At 32.6% G+C, this 20,812-nt stretch overlaps 3 protein-coding genes and 1 pseudogene across 5 annotated transcripts; 3 read left to right on the forward strand and 1 right to left on the reverse strand.

Annotated features, from left to right (window-relative positions):
• The first annotated feature begins 260 nt into the window (after positions 1 to 260).
• On the forward strand, positions 261 to 5,628 carry LOC107621768 (putative disease resistance RPP13-like protein 1). Of its 2 annotated transcripts, XR_015905323.1 has the most exons (3): positions 261 to 4,255; positions 4,678 to 4,765; positions 5,260 to 5,628. XR_015905323.1 is itself a non-coding variant. In XM_016323773.3 (2 exons), the coding sequence occupies exon 1, from the start codon at positions 554 to 556 to the stop codon at positions 4,235 to 4,237; it is 3,684 nt and encodes a 1,227-aa protein (XP_016179259.1). In that variant the 5' UTR covers positions 378 to 553; the 3' UTR covers positions 4,238 to 4,255; positions 5,260 to 5,628. The 2 variants fall into 2 exon arrangements, 1 of the variants encoding a protein (XP_016179259.1); XM_016323773.3 differs by lacking the exon at positions 4,678 to 4,765 and having other exon boundaries at positions 378 to 4,255.
• A 1,014-nt stretch (positions 5,629 to 6,642) lies between these two features.
• On the forward strand, positions 6,643 to 8,154 carry LOC107628109 (putative UDP-rhamnose:rhamnosyltransferase 1). The gene has a single exon (XM_016330917.3). It carries the CDS (start codon positions 6,687 to 6,689, stop codon positions 8,064 to 8,066), a length of 1,380 nt encoding a protein of 459 aa, XP_016186403.1. The 5' UTR covers positions 6,643 to 6,686; the 3' UTR covers positions 8,067 to 8,154.
• A 1,182-nt stretch (positions 8,155 to 9,336) lies between these two features.
• Positions 9,337 to 11,127, forward strand: LOC107628110 (UDP-glycosyltransferase 91C1 pseudogene; annotated as a pseudogene). Its single transcript, XR_015905164.1, has one exon. The product of XR_015905164.1 is annotated as a UDP-glycosyltransferase 91C1 pseudogene (transcript).
• Positions 11,128 to 11,142: 15 nt separating this feature from the next.
• LOC107621785 (Mechanosensitive ion channel protein) lies at positions 11,143 to 14,826 on the reverse strand. Its single transcript, XM_088504859.1, has 7 exons — positions 14,686 to 14,826; positions 13,490 to 14,397; positions 13,117 to 13,394; positions 12,753 to 12,853; positions 12,524 to 12,631; positions 11,835 to 12,056; positions 11,143 to 11,657 (listed from the first exon to the last, which is right to left on the reverse strand). The coding sequence occupies exons 2-7, from the start codon at positions 14,290 to 14,292 to the stop codon at positions 11,556 to 11,558; spliced, it is 1,614 nt and encodes a 537-aa protein (XP_088360985.1). The 5' UTR covers positions 14,293 to 14,397; positions 14,686 to 14,826; the 3' UTR covers positions 11,143 to 11,555.
• Positions 14,827 to 20,812: the final 5,986 nt, after the last annotated feature.

Here is a 20,812-nt window from a genome sequence, read left to right on the forward strand (position 1 = left end):
TATTCAGATTCTTTCTGATAAATTATTAATACCTTTTGCCGTTTATTAATACCTTTTGCCGTTGACCATATGAAACTTGTTTGACAAATTATGAGTGTATGGTAGATTTTAAAAAAATGGTAGATGCATGTAATTACCAGTGAGTGACAAACAGCTCATGAATCATGATGATGTTTTCTGTAATACAAAATTTCCACAAAGATTACATTTTCATTGGCCCTACAAAAGTTTAAACTTTACACACCTTGCAATCTCATTGCATCTTTCAAAAAGTAGGAATATGATTAAACATTAAAGGTTTTATGCAATTATGCTGCACCTTCCAAAATGACAATAACATTTAAAGTATAGTGTTAACAAAATAAAAAGTTAGTAAAGATAGCTATGTACTCCACTGTTTTGAATTACTTTAAGTTATCTCAGAGATTGATACCACGTCTTGTTGCTAACTTGCAATTGCAAAGCATTGTTCTTCCCTTCTATTCTGAAAACTTTAAGCATAGTTCTTTCCTTCTGTTCTGAAAATTTGATTACTTTGATCTTGTTTGAGATCATGGCTGGAGTTCTTGTTGGTGGAGCTTTTCTGTCTGGCTTCATTAATGTTGTCCTTGACAGGCTCATTTCTGCTGATGCTGTCAACTTGGTTGTGGGTAAGAAGCTTAGCTCTGACTTGGTTGAGAGGCTGAGGAATGCTCTGACAGATGCTGGAGATCTTGTTGATGATGCAGAGTTCAAGCAACTGGATAACCATGATGTGAAGGAGTGGCTCAACTCTCTCCGTGATGCTCTTTACACTGCTGATGACTTGCTGGACCGCGTCTGCACCAAAGCCGCAACTCAAAAGGTCACTCTCTTGGGTAGAATCTTCAACTCTGAAGATAGGCAGATGGTGAATGAGATAGAAAGGGTGGTTAGAAGGATAGAAGATCTTGAGAACCGCAAAGGAAAGCTTGGGCTTGAAAAGATTTCCACTGCTAGCTTCTCCTGGAAAACTCCATCCACTTCTCTTGTAAAAGGGAATGTGTGTGGCAGGGAGGATGACAAGAAGGCCTTAATCAAGATGCTGAATGACAACAATGAGCATCACCTCTCTGTCATCTCTATTGTTGGCATGGGTGGTGTTGGTAAAACTACTTTAGCTCAATGGATGTACAATAATGCAGAGTTGATGGAGGGATTTGATCAGAAAGCATGGGTTTGTGTTTCGGAAAACTTCAATATTGTTGAGACTACAAGGAATATAGTAAAGCAGATCTCTACAAATACTCAGGATCTTGATAGCTTCAATTCAATTCAAGATGCTTTGAAGAAAGGATTGTCCGAAAAGAAGTTCTTTATTGTTGTGGATGATGTTTGGAGCAATGATCATCATCAATGGAAGGATTTTCTAGCCCCTTTTCAATATGGGGTTAAGGGAAGTACTATTCTTCTGACTACTCGCAAGGTAGATGTTGGTTCAGTTGTTCAAACAAATTATCAACCTCACTATCTCATTCCATTATCAGAAGACTACTGTTGGTCAGTATTTGCAGCCAATGCTTCTTTTCCAGAATCAAATGGGAACCCGACACTAGAAGGAATAGGCAGAAGCATTGCTAGGAAGTGTGATGGTTTGCCATTAGCAGCCGAAACCCTTGGTTGCTTGTGCAGAAGGCATGATGCTAAGGAATGGGAAAAAATCTTAAGGAGTGATATTTGGGGATTTTCTACAAATGACAGTAAGATTGTTCCAGCATTGTTAATTAGTTACTTTCACCTTGCTGCACATTTGAAGCGTTGTTTTGTTCATTGTGCACTGTTTCCAAAAGATTATCACTTTAAGAAAGATGAACTAATTTTGTTGTGGATGGCCGAAGATCTTTTAAGACTACCAAAGAGAGGAGAGAGCTTGGAAGAGGTTGGTTGCAAGTGTTTTGAAGAATTAGTTTCAAGGTTATTCTTTAAAAAGCTTCAAGACGATGATGAGTATTTTGTGATGCATGATCTCTTGCATGACTTGGCAATATTCCTTGCTGGAGATTTCTATTGTAGAATAGAAGAACTTGGTGAACAAGAGGAAAAGATGGTTCTCACTCGCCATTTGTCATATTTGCCACCTGGAAGGTTAGATCATCCAATCTCAAAAGTCTTTAACTCCAACGCGAGGCTGGAATCTTTCAGGACATCGTTGTATATCGATGATTTATTCAGCATGGAAAGTGTAGCATCTAAGTTTATATGCATGAGAGTTTTATCCTTTCATAAACTTGATGTATTACCTGATTCAATAGGTGAATCGATTCATCTACGGTATTTGAATCTCTCTTCTACTGACATTAACAGGTTGCCAGAATCATTGTGCAACTTGTATAATCTACGAACATTAATATTGTACGGATGTACTAAGTTGACCATGTTGCCGATTAACATGCACAATCTTGTGAATTTACGGCATCTTGATATTAGGAAAACTTGTTTGGAAGAAATGCCTGGAGGAATAAGCAAAATGAAACACTTGCATACCTTAAGTTCCTTTGTGGTGGGGAAGCGTGAAGATAATGGAATCAAGGAATTAGGAGGGCTCTCAAATCTTCATGGATCACTTGAGCTTAAGAAGTTGGAGAATATTGTTGATGTGAAAGAAGCAGAGAATGCAAGGATGACAAACAAGAATCTCATCAACGAATTATACTTGGAGTGGTCTTCAGGCGATGATATGGTTCCGAACACAAAAGCCGAAAGAGATATACTCGATAGCTTGCAACCTCACAACAGCTTGAAAGAGTTGACAATCAAAGGATACAAGGGTACAATATTTCCAGATTGGTTGGGGAACTGTTCATACAACAATATGACAAGTGTATCTCTGGAGTCTTGCAACAATTGCTGCATGCTGCCTTCACTTGGACAGTTGCCATCTCTTAAGGCCCTGCGCATTAAAGGTTTTGGTCAGCTGAAGTGTGTTGACATGGAGTTTTACAAGGGTATTTGTGACCCTTCTTTGCATATTGCTCCTCCTTTTCCTTTGTTGGAGAGTTTGGAATTTGATAACTTGCCATGTTGGGAGGAGTGGCACTTACCTGACTCAAAAGTTTTTCCTCAGCTTAAGAGTCTTGAAATAGGAGATTGTCGAATGTTAAAGGGAGATATGCTTCATCAGGTATTCATGAGATTTGTTTCTTCTTCGTCGGATGCTTTGAAAGTTCGCAAGCTAGTTATCCAATCTCTAAGAGCAGGGTTTGCAGATATGTCACTTAAAGGGGATAAATTATCAATTAGGGCATGTGAATCTGTGGTGGAGTCTGCATTTAACGAAATGATCGGCATTAACCATCTACCCTCCCTCCAAAAAATAGAAATCTTGGGGTGTTCATTTGCTGTGTCCTGGCCGGACAATTGTTTATTACCCAAATGTTTGCAAAAGCTCGCAATCCGGCAATGCAGAAAACTGGAATTCCTGGACCAGAAGTATGATTTGGTAAAGCTACAAATAGAAGACAGTTGTGATTCACTGACCTCCTTGTCGTTGGATGTCTTTCCCAATCTCAAGAATCTCGAGATAATAGGGTGTAGGAATCTGGAATCAGTGTCAATGTCAGAGGCACCACACGCTGCTCTTCAACGTCTCTCCATTAGTTTCTGCGAGAAATTAGTGTCATTTGCAGGAGAAGGACTGGCTGCACCCAACTTGACTCATCTTCAAGTCAAAGGGTGCTGGAAGTTGGAGGCATTACCACGTGACATGAAGAGTCTACTCCCAAGTCTACAGTCTCTCAAGATATCTGGTTGCTCTGACATGTGCAGGTTGGCAGAGGGTGATTTGCCGCCTAACTTGAAATCACTTTATGTGGGAATTTGCGAGCAACAAATTAGGGATCTATCGTGGATGGGCAATTTGGACGCCCTCACTCATCTTACACTTTATGGTTATAAGTGTAAGAACATAAAGTCATACCCAGAGGTGGGTTCGCTGCCTCACCTTCCCTCCCTTACCACTCTTGTGATATTGCACTTCCGTAATCTGGAGACATTGGAGTGCAACGAGCTTCTCCGCCTCACCTCCCTTCAACAACTATACATTGGTTGGTGTCCAAAGCTGGAGAATATGGAAGGAGAAAAGCTGCCTCCCTCTCTCTTGCTACTTGACGTTTATAGTTGTGGTTTGCTGGAAGAACACTGCAAGAACAAGCATCAACTAATCTGGCCCAAAATTTCCCACATCCCCACCATTCAAGTCAATGGCAAGAAACTTTCCTGAATAGAGATTTCTGAGCAGGTAAATCTCTAATCTTCATGTTTCTCATGCTAAATTGACACACGCATAAATTTCCATTTCCTTCAGGAGAAAAATAATTCTATCTTTCTTTGACAATTGAAATCGTATGCCAAATTGCAATCTTTTCTTTCATTTATCTGGGAAGCTCAAACTTTGCAGTTGTAGTTAAAGAAATATCTTTTGTTTCTTTCACAAACTCATTGCTCTCTCTAATACTTATTAACATTCATATTTTTCAATAAAGACAGTGACTATCTTTTGTGTGTATCCAACATTTAAGAATTTTTTTAGATGTATTAAACAAAGAGTTTGGTTTACCCGGTCATCCAATTAGATTCATGCATTTAGATGACTTTTGAAGTGATGAGTTTGAAACTTAGTTACTTTAGTGGATTTAAGAATTATTTGTTGTGTACCTGAAGCTGTGCTTACAAAGTTCGGATACCAAAGGAAGACATCATGGAGAAAGTTGGAATGGCACTTCTTATTGAAAAGATTCTTTTTTTTGTTGCTATGTTTCTCTTTTCCTCTATATAATTTTATTTTTGCTGTTTTGCACAGAAAAAAAATCAAATAATAGCTTGATTTGTGGAAAGAAAAGAGTTATAAAATGGTATGTGCAGTTTGTACATATATTAACCTGCAGTGGGATTCAAATGATTTAAGAAAAAGAATTGTCATAGAATATTTGATCGTTTTGGACTGAATTGAAGAGGATAGCTACAAATATACAGGGTTATTTTTATGCAAAGTCAGTGTATTATGTGTATGGAAAAATTTTTCCTTTTATAGCTTGTAGTATTATAACCATCATCACTTTAGTTTCTTTATAATTGCTCTAGTTCTGTTTTGACTTCCTGTTTTTGGGTGTCATTTCTTTTCTCAAACCAATAATCCAACATTGTGTTAATGAGGTTTTCACATAAGTGTGTCTGTGGTTATTGTGATGACATTATGACAAACATTTAGTTTTGAAATTTATATATATATAATTTGTGTTTCAGGAAATACTTTGAAGATCAAGCAGCAATTGTCCTGAGAGCATTGCAGTTCTGGCTGGAATGGATCTTGAATGCCAGTTTCAGTCAAAACAAGCAAAAGAAATGAAGAATCATTTTCCACCTTTACTTTTGTTTTTCCAAAGAAAAAATAAGATTGAAAGATAACGGATGCCATTATGAAAATTAGTAATAGCACATGGGTAGAAGAGATGATAAAGTTGCTATTAGAATGAAGGAGCATAACAGGTGAAGGAGTTGTAAATATCAATTCACATCAAATCATAGCTTTTCTTTTTCTTTTTATTTGTATATTTCTTTGATGTTTTATCGTTGATATCCAATGCATGAATACATGAGTTCAATTTGGAATTCTCTTACTACTTAGTCACGAGCGACCAATGGTAAAATAAATATTTGTTCATTGTATTCCAAAGATGAACACTACAAATTTAAATATTAAAAATAAAGATCATACTAAGATTCAATGGTAATAAATGAACCATATCCCAAAACTAGTAAAATAAAATTAAAAAAGAAGGCTGTTTTCAAAAACATTTCTCTAATTTGGAGCATGTATCTTACTGCCTAATGCCTATTAAGTATTGTGTGCTGACATTTTATCATTTTCTTGAGGCAAAATTTGTCTGATATTGATGTAAGTGAACCAGATTTTTGTGACCATATATTATATGAAAAATGTTATATATTAAAATTGGCACACAAACTTTTAGACACTTAATGTATGATTATTGATTAAAATATAGTTTCTAAATATTTCTATTAAATTCAATGGATGTCTCAAATAGACATAAGTGTAAATGATCAGTTGCTATATCATACACTGAAGCAAAGTGATAGCACCAGATTAGTTAAGTGGTAGGTAGGATTGTTTTTTAGTGTGTAAGATTGTTTTGGTGTGGATTTTGAGAGTGTTTTCTTCAAGCTAAGTAGATACTTACTTGGTGATGAATTTATTTGTTAAGAGGTTGTTAGTTAATGATATCAGATAAGACAGTGTGTTTGAAGGTGTAAATTTAGAGTTTTATTCGAATGATGTTTTGTTTGTTTTTGAGATCTTGTTAGTATTGGATCATTTTGTCTTTAGTAGTTTTTCTATTTCAGAGTTAAAGCATTTTTGAACTATTCGAGAAAAACAATTGAAGTGGTAGGTGAGTTTTGTTCCTTCTTTAATAGTCTTGACTTTCAGTCTTTAAGGTGGAAAAAGTTTGTACAAAAAAAGTAGTAGTGCCAAATTCATACTATAAGACAAAAACATAGTTCCTTGAACTTTATTAATCAATTCATAAGAATAAAGGTTGGATAGTCCTACACGGAAAGAATTGCTAGCATTTATATATATATACTCATAAATAAATACATATGCAGCAAAACTTGTAAGATCCTTACACAAGAAAAGAAAGAGGGAAAAAATGGCTGAGAATACAACTCAACATGTAGTGATGCTTCCATGGTCTGCATTTGGCCATTTGATTCCATTTTTCCAACTCTCCATATCCATAGCCAAATCAGGAATTCATGTCTCCTTCATTTCAACACCAAAGAACATTCAAAGGCTTCCAAAGCCACCTTCAGATTTATCTCATCTTTTACATTTGGTGGAAATTCCATTTCCATCATCATTAGACTCATCACAACTCTCTGGTGGTGAGGCCACCATGGACATCCCATTTGACAAGATTCAGTACCTGAAGTTGGCATGGGATCAGATGCAAAATCCAGTTAAGGAATTTGTGTCTAAATTGCTACCAAATTGGATCATTTGTGACTTTCATCCACATTGGATTGTAGAGATAGCACAAGAGCTTCATGTGAAACTCATGTACTTCTCTGTTTACTCTGCTTCCACTATTGTGTTCTATGGACCACCCGATCGAATGAGAGCTAAAACATCACCAGAAGACCTGACATCACCAAGAGAATGGATGAATTTTCCGTCTTCAGTGGCTTTCCAACGAAATGAGGCCATTGCGTTCTACCAAGATGCACATGTAGAAAATGTGTCCGGTTTAAGAGACATTGATAGGTTTGCCAAGATGATAGGTGCCTCAAATGCTGTAGCATTTCGCAGCTGCTATGAGATGGAAGGTGAGTATTTGAATCTATACCAAGAACTTATTGGGAAGCCAGTGATTCCTATAGGTTTGCTTCCTCCGGAGAAGCCGGAGAGAAGACTTGTTGATGAGTCATGGAGGAAGACATTCGAGTGGCTTGACGCGCAAGAAACAAAATCGGTAGTCTTTGTTGGGTTTGGTAGTGAGTGTAAATTGACCAAAGAGCAAGTTTTTGAGATAGCTTATGGATTAGAGCTTTCTGAATTTCCATTTTTATGGACATTGAGAAAACCAAGTTGGGCAATTCATGATCATGATTCTCTGCCTCTTGGATTTTGTGAAAGAACATCAAAGAGAGGAAAAGTTTGTTTTGGATGGGCACCACAAAAGGAAATTTTGGCACATAAATCTATTGGGGGGTCTTTGTTTCATTCTGGCTGGGGATCTATAATTGAGACTTTGATGTTTGGCCACACTCTTGTAGTGTTGCCATTTGTTGTTGATCAACCTCTTAATGCAAAGGCTTTGCTTGATAAGGGTCTTGCCATTGAAGTGAAAAGAAACAATGAAGATGGTTCATTTAGTAGAGATGACATAGCCAAATGCCTTAGAGAAGCTATGGTATTGCAGGAAGGAGAGAAGCTCAGAATAAAGACTAGAGAAGTTGCTAAAGTTGTAGGAGATTTGAAGCTTCACCATGGTTACATGGAAGCATTTGTCAAGTTTCTTAAGACTTAATGAATTTCCGAATAGATCTTGTTTTTTAGCCTAAATTTTTCTTATTTTGAATAATTAATGAATAAACTCTTTGGGTTGTGTTTGATAAGTGAGATACTAAGATCTTGTATCTCTTTCTTTGTCTTTATCACCATTATTCTAAAATTTCTAGCATATGAAAAATAGAATTTAATTTTGATGCACTGCCAGTGTAAAATAGTTTTTTTGGTTAAGCATATTCAATATTTTTTTTCGCTAGTTTACACTTGAATCACCACATTAAACACGATGCAAAATAGCATCCACAAATTATGGCTGAAGTTAGATCAAGTGTTGATATTTTTTGGTTTGTGTGGCAGAAATTTTCCAAGTATATATTTTGGAAATCATCTGATTTTTGTGATCACATGTATATTACATTGAAGCAAAATGGTGGTAGTATATATATGCAACAAAACTTAGAACTGAGAAGGACTTTAACAATGAAGAAGACAAATATTAATGAAGATTGGATGGTTAAGATCTTGATCTTGAATAATCGTTTCTTAATATTTAAATGGTAATTAATGCACCACAAAACATTATTTGACAGTTGATATTAAATGTTGAATATTTTTTAGTCGAATTATTCAACTTAGGTAAAAACTCACGTATAATTGTATTCATGTTAAGTTGTTAATTAACAACCGTTAAATAATTTGATGTCTGATTAAATTATTATCTATCGGTCTTAGTTAACTTCATATGAAAACAACTGCATGTGAGTTTCCATCATCAACTTATTGGCCAACAGTAAACCTTATTTGGAGTTTAAATTTGCGACAGATTAGTTCTTGGCGTACCGAGTTAGAAAATACCGTAGAAAACAAACAAAAAAAATCAGATGTTATCATGTAATATGATCCAAATACCCATGAGAAAGGCTAAGAAAGTAAGGATGACAACGACACCACCAGACCAAGTGTGGCTGTGTGGGGCGAGCTGGGACAAGTTGGATAGTGCCAAAACCCATGGCAATCCCCAAAAGAAGGTTGAGTCCATATATTTCAAATGAGGAATGCTAAAGAAACCAGTCAAATTTATTGTATTTGGTCAGTAGTTAGTCAGTAATGTTTAAAAGTGTATGCTAAAAGTACGTTGTTAGATTACTAGACTAAAAGAATTGGACTGACTGCTAAAAATATTGGTCATAAACAATAAATTCTTCTAGTCCTTGAGCTTTTCTCATTTCGAATTTCGGCACGTGACAAAATACCAATTTAGTTAGGTAAGGTTAGAAGTGAAGGTTGAGATTTTTCTCCTTGCTCTAGATATATATATGGCAGTTTTTGTTTTGTCAATGACCAAATACAACTCAGATGATCCTCCACCACAGAAAAAGAAAAAGAAAATGGCAGAGAGTAGAACTCACGTAGTGATGCTTCCATGGTGTGCCTTTGATCACTTGATACCATTTTTCCAACTTTCCATATCCTTAGCCAAATCTGGTGTTCATGTCTCATTCATATCAACACCAAGAAACATTCAAAGGCTTCCGAAACCACCTTCAACTTTGGCTCATTTGTTAGATTTGGTCGAACTTCCATTGCCATCCTTAGACGCCGGCCTCTTGCCCGAAGGAGCTGAGGCCACCGTGGACATTCCATCTGATAAAATTCAATACTTAAAATTGGCAACTGATCAACTTCAACATCCAGTGAAGCAATTAGTGGCCAATTGGTTACCGGATTGGATAATATGTGATTTTCATTCATACTGGATTGTAGACATTGCCCAGGAGTTTCAGGTGAAACTACAGTTTTTTTCGGTTATTACTGCTTCGGCTCAAGTGTTCTTTGGACCACCTGGTGCAAGGGGTGCGCTCCCATCTCCGAAAGATCTAACAGTACCGCCGGAATGGGTTACTTTTCCATCTTCAGTGGCTTACCAGATGCATGAAGCCATTGCTATTTTTGATGGTGCCTACCAGGAAAATGTTTCCGGCCTAAGCGACCTAGAAAGGTTTAACAAGGTATTTGGTGCTTCGCAAGCTGTGTTATTTCGCAGCTGCCACGAGATTGAAGGTGAGTATCTGAATCTGTACCAAGAATTGATTGGGAAGCCAGTTATTCCCATTGGTCTGCTTCCTCCAGATAAGCCAGAGAGAAAAATTGTTGATGAGTCTTGGTGTAAGACATTTGAGTGGCTTGATGCGCAAGCAACCAAATCAGTAGTCTTTGTGGGGTTTGGGAGTGAGTGTAAATTGAGTAAGGATCAAGTTTTTGAGATAGCTTATGGATTAGAGCTTTCTGAATTGCCCTTTCTATGGAGCCTGAGAAAACCAAGTTGGGCAATTCATGATCATGAATCTCTACCTCTTGGTTTCGTTGAAAGAACATCAAAGAGAGGAAAAGTATGCATGGGATGGGCACCACAACAGGAAATTCTGGCACATCCATCTATTGGGGGATCTTTTTTTCATTCTGGTTGGGGATCTGTGATTGAAAATCTGCAATTTGGAAACACTCTTGTTGTGTTGCCCTTCATTGTTGATCAACCTCTTACCGCGAGGTTTTTGGTCGAAAAGGGATTGGCGATTGAAGTGAAAAGAAACAACGAAGATGGGTCGTTCAGTCGAGATGACATAGCCAAATCCCTTAGAGAAGCAATGGTTATGGAGGAAGGAGAGAAGGTCAGAAACAAAACAAGAGATGCTGCTAATGTTGTAGGAAACTTGAAGCTACACCAGGATTACATGGCGGAATTTGTCAAGTTTCTTAAGACAGGAATCTGGAAACAGATCTAGTCATACTGTTGTAGCAATGTTTGGATTTCCATTTAGAACTTCAAAGCTATGGCTTTCGGACAAAGAGCTACAATAGAATAACCTTTGACCAAACGTTAAGCTTTCCAAATGGGGATTCAAATATGCTAATAGATTCTTTAAGAGTGTTGATATGTGATTTCAGTAATCCTTTGTAAATGATAAATAAATAAACCGTACCAGTGAGTAACCTATGTAAGTGAGCGAACATGATTGTCTTGGTTTGAGAAGTAATGCAGATTTGGAATGAATATTTAAGAATGCATATTGAAATAAAAATATAATGTGAATATGTGATCACCAATAGTAATTGGGCATTCATTCTTTAATTATGATACACAGAAACAACTGAACAATCATCAGAGTTAGAGTTTAAAGTTCATCAACTGAGTGTGTAAGATTCTCACATGAATCGTGCTAAATTGCTGTAGAACTGACATGCAAAATTAAAATCTGTAGTCAAAAGATGCAAACTACAAGTATTAATTACAAAAATACATTTGGTTCTCGCTTGGAAACTGATTTTTGTGTGAAATAATACTCTTGTTTTTCAGAATCTGTTTCAGGGACTACATAATTTGAACCCAAAAGAGGAGAGGGGTAAAAAATTCTATCCATAGACACAAGTAGAGCATGTTAACATCCATTCAGGCCTTGTATTAGTGTAAAACTTTTCGCAAGTATATGAATCATGTCTTCAAAAATAATCAACCTGGCAATGTGCTGCCAAGAGCTATCCCATGATTCTTAATGACCTGAACTGCATGCAGGAGAACGTCTTGTTCTGCAGCAAATAACTCATCTTTGCGCTGCAAGAAAAGAGAAAAATTAGATATGCATCAGAGATAAAAAGATGTGCAGCAAAATATAAAGGTGAATAAGGGGCAGAAAGCATTTGAGAACTCCTCTTCCGAAAGCATTTTATAAACAAAAACCATTCACTGAGAAAATATCGACTGAATCTGGGATTTAGGTGGGTGCAGTACCATGTGTTTGAGGTTGTATCCAATAGTCAATTCTGCATATGAACTTTCCACTCTTGACAAGAAACAGTAAGGAACCTCTTTTCCCAAGAACACCTTTGCATGTGATCTTAGCATGCTTTTTATATCCTCAGATAACTGGGGAATCTTACTTAAATCCTCAATTTGCAGAGGGATTTTGCTGATGATGCCACGACACTCAGCACGAGATTTGTTCACTATAACCTGCAACGTATGCATGGAAAAGAAGGTTATAACTTATAAGTATGATCACTGAAGCAGCGAATCTGCATGTGTGAATGAGATGCATGAACTTCAACATTTACACATGTTATCACGTCTGTAGGAGAAGTTTCCTAGCACGAAATACAAAACATAACATAGTCTTAGGAATACAAGACAAGCCAAGGTAACATTTGTTTCTTACATGATGTATCCCTATTTATCTCTTTCTTATTAAGTTATTATGCATAAACAAATTATGATTGAAAAAATTTCCATGAAGAGAAAAGAACAACCTAGCATCTTCTAACACAATGGAGGACACAAGAATTACAAATAAATTTAAGTGACACGCACAAACTATTGCTTGGAAAATCAAAAACAACTCTCTCTCTCTCTCTCTCTCTCTCTCTCTTACATCTTAAGTTATGTACAAAAACCCCGGAAAAAAGGGAGAAAGCAAAACTTACCTGGCTAGAAAAAAAGGAATTCGGCACTATGACTGGAAACTTCTCAGTACTCAGCAACGATGTTGTAGTAAGGCCCATTTCCACCACTTGACCCTCAACTGAGCCAGCCTGCAATTTGTGCAATTTGTCAGATTTGGAAAAAGATGATGCACACAAGTCGGAAAAATAACTTCTACAAAATAAAATAAAAAGAAATAGTCATTAATTTGCACCTATTCAATCAACATACTTTTATTGTATCTCCTATTGAAAAGGGCCTGGAAAACTGCATAGATAAACCACTGAAAACATTGCCAAGGATATCTCTTGCGGCAAAAGCAGTAGCAACTCCTGTATGAAGGTAAAAGAACGAGCAGCATAAAATCACCCATTTGTCATTCGCTCAGGACAGGAAACAGTGTTATAAAAGAAGAATTCAGTTCAGCAAACAAAAGAAAAGGACACATTATCAAACAGGAAAAGAAACTCCTACAGAGAGCAAGTTATACATTTCTCTTCTTCACGAAACCAAGTTATGCAATCTTTTTTCAGTTCAACTCATTCAACAATCCCAAAGCATCATAATCTGTAAAATATATCTATGGAATACGTACCTCCGATACCACCAACAGTTACAATAGATTGCACAGCCACACCACAAGCCTCAGCCAAAGCCATTATACCAATCACAAACAGACCAACAGATGAAATTCTATCTAGAGTGAGCAATTTCTCCTTGTCAAGTCCAAGTAAACCTTGATTGGACAGGGTACGATGAAACACATTTGTCTTCCATCTATGCAAAAACCATACAAATGAAATAATCGCTGCGCCCCTCCAAGCCGGCACAAGATATTGTGAAGTTATAGTTGTTGGAGCTACCATTGCACCACTGGAAATCAAAGTCAATTGTCATGAACTGAAAATTGAAAATTTAATACAAAAAAAAAAGGACTAAAAATGTTTCTAAATTTGAAAGTCACTAACATCTGTGATAATGTGATGAAGGTAACTAAATATCGCACTGGGTCTTCCATAGCACCCCAAAAGCTTTTCTCATAAGCAACTTGTTCCCATGATGTGCTTCCAGGTATTAGAGAAATTGGACCTTTCATTGCATATTTGTGAAATTTCCTCAAAATCCAAGGCATCAAAAACCAAGCTACTAGAGTAGCAGTTAATGTACTACCAACTGGAATAACCACCTTGTTAAGATACGGATGTGAATCAAGCAACTGTTGAGCATATGGAGTCAGCTCATCCGAGGCTTCTTTAACCTTTTCTCCAGCATGTGTTGCTGTCTCTACCACACTCTTCCATGTATCTTTCATCTTCTCAGCTAGATCACCAGCAACAACAGAATCATCACCGGCATTCACATCACCAGCACCAGCAGCAACTTCTGTGCCATTATGATCCCTGCTACCTTTGCCACCCAAAACCGACGAATATGTCCGGCAATTCAACATGGGGCTCATTGAAGCAAAAGGAAGAGCACCCCGGATTCGAAAGCTAGGCAACATCCCAGGATAAACTAATGCATTGTGTTTGGTAATAACAGGGGAACTACTAGCATGACATTCAGAAGGAATACTACTAAACTGATTCTTAGTGAAAATTCGAGGTGACTGTAACTCCCTTTTGTAATAAACATTGCTAAGTGAATCACTAGGCAACCTTGCACTTCTTGCAAGATTCATATCCACACTATTGTGACACAGTTCAACATTCAGAGAACCCTTGATTGAACTCTGGAGGCGTTTTAAATGGGAAAACCTAACAGCAGCCATTTTATCAAAAACCTACAAGCAGTTCAGCATTTCAAAGAAGAAAAACAATCCATTGTTCGATAATTGATAATGGTTTTAATCCAAAGTCCAGAATCACCTCAAAATCTGCAAATTCAAAAACAGTATCACACACCAATTCTCAACACAATTAACATGCTAAGATTCAATCACATTGAAAAAATATAAAAAGGAAAAAAAAATTATATCAGAATGATTGAATAGGTTAGTGAACCCTAAGATTTTTGCAGAGGGTAAAAACACAAATGCGATACAGAAGAAAGTAATTGGTTTTGTGAATTCGATTTTCGTGCGTTTTATGAGAAATCAAACAGCGAAAAACGGGGAAAATAAAATATTTTTTTATTTAAAAAAAAAAAAAAAACTTGCACCCACCTTGAGCTAGCTCCTTCAACTTGAAGTGCAGCTGAATCAGTGAGGAAAACAGGGTCAAAACTCACAACAATGGTCATTTTTTTCGAGATTTTTCTTTTTTTGCTTGCAAAGTAAGACAAGAATAAGCAACAAATTAACTATAAAAATATTTAACAAAAAGAAGTTACTATAAATATCACTAATAATAATCTAAGGTTAAAATATAACACTAGTCCTTATGCCTATAATTAAATTTAAAGGATTTTTTTTAAATAAATAATTTAATTCTTTCATTTACTGATATATGTAATTTAGAGATAATTTATATTTTTAAATCTTATTACTTATATCGTTTACAATATATAAATTAATTATATACGTATCTAAATTGATTATGCACGTACATAATAAATTTTTTTATACTATATATATATATATATATTACGATAAATTTAAAATAATTATAAAAGAATCTAAAAATATTAACTTTTTCACAATCATATCAATTTTTTATTTTTTTCTATTTTTTTTTCTCCCTTCTTTCAATAAGTTTAGAAAAAAGACAATGATAAATATATTTTTTGTGAGTATATATTTTAATTATTACATGAGAAATAGTAACGATAAGATTGTATTTGAGTGTGATAATTCTATTTTTTTGCACATTTATCGATTTAGTTTTTTTTCTAAATTTAAGAACCTAATATTAATTAGAATAGATATTAATTGAATAAAAAGGGTTAAAAATATTGGATATAAATTATTAGCACCAATGGGAATTTAATTTCGTGTTTTTCGACTCGATAACAATGAGTATGTTTGCCCGACATCTGATGTTCATAGGAGAATCATAACCCAACAAGTGATGAAATTTTTAGGTTGGTGATGTAGCTGGTAGCAGTTTTAGCGGCTCGAATTTTGTCTAAAATGACCTACTTCTTGCACCATTATCTTTGTGCTGTGCTAGTTCTTTAATTTAAAAAAACTTGTACTTTTTTAAATATCTTTGTTAAAATAATACTTGAGTTCAATAAAAATCTAAAGTAATATTTGACTAAAATAACTAATATATTAGACTAAATGAAATAATTATTGAATAATTATATTTTTTTTTTAATTTTACAGTTGTCTATCACAATGACAGATTTATTGGCTTAAAATAATTTACAATATTTTCTTCTATTTTAAGATAGGTAATAAAAATTTACTAAGATAAGATAGAATACAATTTACATTTAGTCATTTACCTTTATATATATATATATATGCACTATTATATATAATTACTTATGATCCCTATAAAAAGGAAGGTAACCTAAAAAGACAAAAAAGATACTTTTTATCGATATTATTTTATCATTTAAATTAAAAATAAAATTAGGCACATAATAAAGAGTATAATTTAAACATTGAGAAGACTCAACATGTGAAAAGTTACAATAAACTAATTTGTATAAGATAAAAATTAAAAAATAGAAACTAATGCATTATAGAAAAAAAAATATTAACGAATAAAAGAGCAATTGATAAAAAAATAAAATTTTCTTTTAGCATATAATTTTTTACAATAAATAAGTTATGCAATACAAAAAAAAAAAAAAGAATGAAATAGTATTTTTGTTTAAATAAATTGAATAAATATTTACAATCATACAATTGATGGTATATAACTATTAGACAATAAATTATAAAAAAATATTAATACAAATATTTAATTTAATATTAAAATAAAAAATATATAAATAATAAATAAAAATCTGAAATTTAAATTCAAGGTATTTAAGATTAAAGAAGAAAATGAAAAAAAAACTTTTTAATAAACAACGACTCAAAACATTAATGTGACAATAAATTGAATTAAATAACATATATTTAAGTTAATTATATTAAATAATTAATATAATAAATTAATTATAATTATTTGATTCAATAAAATAAGTTAAATAAATAAAAAATATTTTATAAATATCTATTTATTTTTGTTATATAAAATTTATTTATTTATTTATCTATTTTAATTATATAAAAATCGATACAAATCTATTATAAAATTAGCTGATGACATATTGATTTAAGTGATTGTATCATGTTAGCAATTCGCTTAGATAACAATTTTACAATTTTGCAAAAAAAGTTTTCTATTATATAAAATATTAGAAAACATACCTAATGAGTTAGTAGTGAAAAAAGAGATTAACTTTACAAGACTTTTGTTATTATTATTCTGGTATATTTTTTTATTTTTTGTTTTTAAATAATTATATTAAATTATATAAAAATTATAAATATTTTTTACAAATGAGTCTTTAATTTTAATATTAATATACAGATTATCTAATTATTTTTTAAATAATATAATACTTTTAAATTTATAGTATATAGTATAATTAATTTAACATTCTACATATTGTGCGGGTCTTAGTCAAATTATATGTAAAAATTATAACGCTTTTAAAAATCATTAATCAAAATACATAAGATGAAAAAATTAATGTAAATTAAAACAAAATCTATTCATTTATTCTAGTTAAATTAAATAATTAATATTTTTAATTAGTTATAACTAGTGTGATCAAATAAAATATTAAATAATTTGATGTTTATCACAATCAAATAAAATAATTGATTAATTATAGCACGTTTAAAAATTATTAATCAAAATACATAAATAAAAAATTAATACAAATTAAAATAAAATTAATTCATTTATTTCAATTAAATTAAATAATTAATATAATTGATTAGTTATAATTAATATAATAAAAAATATATATATAATTTAATATTTATCTCAATCAAATCAAATAAATCAATAAATACCTTTAAAAATATGTCACGTTAGTTATGTCATTAATTTAAAAAATCCAATTTTAATAATAAATATCATACATTTAGTCCTTATAAAACAGAAAGTTTGTAAATCAATTCCTTGTCATTATTTGTTAAAGGGAAAGTTATAATCAATTCCTAGCAGGACTCTTTGTTAAAACATCTGCACCATTATTATTAACAATCAAAACTAGAGATATAAATTTTGTTAACAAGTCATTTTATCCGTCTATTTCACTTGCTTATATTGACATTATATACACAATATATGGGACCTAGATTGAATTATGTTAACCAAATATAATGAGATTTTGATTGAATGAAACTACACCATAGCTACAATAACAAGTATACAAATAATTTGCCAATAAATTATAGTTTAAATGGCATAATCTTTCCATACTCATTTTAAAAGGTCACGATTTCGAGTCTCCTTATCTTTAATAAAAAAAAGTATTCAAACAATTTTTATTTTTTATTTTTTAAATAAAATTAGAATTAATAATACATATATAAAAAGTATTCTTCTTCTTCTTTTCCCAACTAAATCAACTATTATTATCATAAGAGATAGAATAATTGAAAAAACTATAACACAAAATTGGAAAGTTGGCTTATAAAGTCATGGATATGTTATATGTATGCAAGTTTACAAGAGCTTGCTTAATAATCGCTCAGGAAAAGTACCTAAAATAAGAAGCAATCACCAAACTATGTTTGAATCTGTTTCAGCTGAAATAAAATAAGAGAATTTTTAAGTAACTCAAATGGATTGTTCAAATTTTACTTATTAGATACATTTGAGTAATAATGTTCATTGAAAAAATAAAAAAAATGAATTGGACACAATAAAATCCACCACTAGTAAATGGAATATCAATTGAAAAAAACATATATACATTATTTATCTGATATGTGTTATCATAGTAGTAATAGAATTTAATATTATACAGATTATTAATTATATATTATTACACTAGTAAAAATAATTAATTTTTAAATTTATTATTTAATAATTATCTAAACATATAAATATAATTAAATAACTGTATAAAATTCTTTTATAGTATCAGTGTATCAAAGTTATACTTTTAATAATATATTTAATTTTTGTAAGTGTTAATATTACATGTATAATCAATAATAATATAAAAAACAATAATATAAAAAATATGTTAAAAGTAAAATGTATCTCCATAAAAAATATAAGTGTGTTAATATAATGTTGGTTTTTTTTCTTTGTTGACATCTATGAAGCACAGACACTTTGTTGAGTTATCGTGTCTGTATGTCGGATACATTTCAGATACGATACTCGCCGACACTCGTCCGACACGCGTGTCTGCTGTGTCCAACCGTATCTTAATAAAAAAATAAAAAATTCTTTTCCAGACACGCCTGGACATGCCTGGACACACCTAAATATTATTACGTGTCAGCGTGTCCAGTCTTATTCTTAATATATATTCTTAAAATAAATTTAGATATAATATATATTATTATTTATTAAAACAAAAAAAATATTTTAAATACTTGATATAATTAAAATAAGATATTAAAAATAATTAAAAATTTTAATTTATATTTTAATATCAATAAAATATCAAAATATCATTACGATTTATATAAAAAATACTTTATATTTTATATGTATGTGTGTCTCCGTGTCATGTAAGATTTTAAATTCGCGTGTCGACGTGTTTTGTGTCGTGTCATATCCTATGTCCGTAACTTGACATACTAACTTCATATTTAAGATATATAAGTCATCTTACTTGAGTAAAATAAGTTGGAACTAATTCATATTTCCACTAAACTTTTTTGTCCTTTGCATTTGACCTTGTAAGTGGAGTAGATCACGCTGTAACACCATTTTTTATTTCTAAAATTAGCATGTGAAGAAATAAAAATTAGATTAATTTATGGAAGAGCAAGACTACCAACCACAATCTCACAATAAAAGAATTAACTAAACCCCTTAAATACCATTAATATTTAGCAAGTTTGAGAGTCTTACAAGCATTGATGAGTTCACTTTTAGTTCCACGGGATAGTGAAACTTCTTATTCACTTTCCATCCAAGTCTCCACAAAATCAATGATAATGTTAGTTGAATAATTCAACCAAGTAATCACTGATCACATTAACATTTCACCAAGGCCACAAGTTTTTTGGTTATGATATCAAATATATTCACTTATTCATAATTTATTTTTTAATGATCGAAATATTATAAATTATCGGGACAAATTTTTAAGTACTTTATTGTAAGTATTTTGTTGAGTCTGCAGTGAAATTTGAACTTCTAATAGATATAAAGTAATCTAAAATTAAACACTATTCACAATAATGCATTAAATATAATAAAGTCAATATGAAAAAATATGATGTGATTACTTTATATAATATGATGTGAATTAATTTTCTTTCTTATTTTTGATGATGTTTCAATTACAATGCTACAGAAATATATATATAGTATCATTTATGTTATAATTTCAATGAACAAGAATAAAATTCTTTTATGAAAACTCCCTATAAGTTCTCTCATATTAAAACTTCTGGCAAACCTTATTTTACTCTCTAAGTTTGCTCTTAGCCTTCCTGTATTCTCACAATTCTCTACCTTGGTCACAATTTCAAAAACTGACTCAAAATTTGAACGAACAAATTGTAGTAGTCGTATCCGATTGCATCATCTTAACAATGACTGCCTGCGTACCCTTTACCAGGATCAAACGAAATGTAGTTTCTTTATTCGCCATGTAATACTTAACATGGAATAATGTTGAGCAATCCAAACAATGCTGAAATTTTGTTTCTCGACACTACTTTAGTCAACATGTCTGTTGAGTTTTTCGTTTGTGTGTACCTTCACGAGAGAAATGTCACCTTTCTCTATAATATCATGCACAAAGTTATACCTAACATCAATATGCTTGGTATGAATATGATGAACCTGATTTTTAGCCAAATGAATCGCACTTTGGCTATCACAACTAAGATTCACACAATCTTGCTTAAAACCCAAATCATCTAGAAGACCCTTAACCACAATGTCTCCTTCACCCCTTCTGCTATTGCCATGTACTCAGCCTCTGTAGTAGATAGTGTCACTGTAACTTGTAACATCGATCGCCAACTAAGTGGAGCACCATATATTTTATATACATAACTAGTTGTAGATCGTCGTCTGTCTAGATCACCAGCATAATCTGAATCAATAAAACCGCTAATTTGACATGATGATTTACCACCAATGCATAAACCTATGCCAATGGTACCCTTCAAGTATCTTAATATCCACTTGACTGCTTCC

This window comes from Arachis ipaensis, chromosome B2, assembly GCF_059453495.1.
Source record: "Arachis ipaensis isolate K30076 ecotype BB chromosome B2, ASM5945349v1, whole genome shotgun sequence".
Taxonomy (NCBI): Eukaryota; Viridiplantae; Streptophyta; class Magnoliopsida; order Fabales; family Fabaceae; genus Arachis; species Arachis ipaensis.

Coding starts and splice junctions, on each gene's coding strand:
- LOC107621768 (XM_016323773.3), top strand. CDS start 554: ATGGCTGGAGTTCTTGTTGGTGGAGCTTTTCTGTCTGGCTTCATTAAT.
- LOC107628109 (XM_016330917.3), top strand. CDS start 6,687: ATGGCTGAGAATACAACTCAACATGTAGTGATGCTTCCATGGTCTGCA.
- LOC107621785 (XM_088504859.1), bottom strand. CDS start 14,292: ATGGCTGCTGTTAGGTTTTCCCATTTAAAACGCCTCCAGAGTTCAATC. Junction 12,632..12,752: donor CAATAGGAGATACAATAAAA/GTATGTTGATTG, acceptor CACAAATTGCAG/GCTGGCTCAGTTGAGGGTCA. Junction 11,658..11,834: donor GATACAACCTCAAACACATG/GTACTGCACCCA, acceptor CTTTTCTTGCAG/CGCAAAGATGAGTTATTTGC.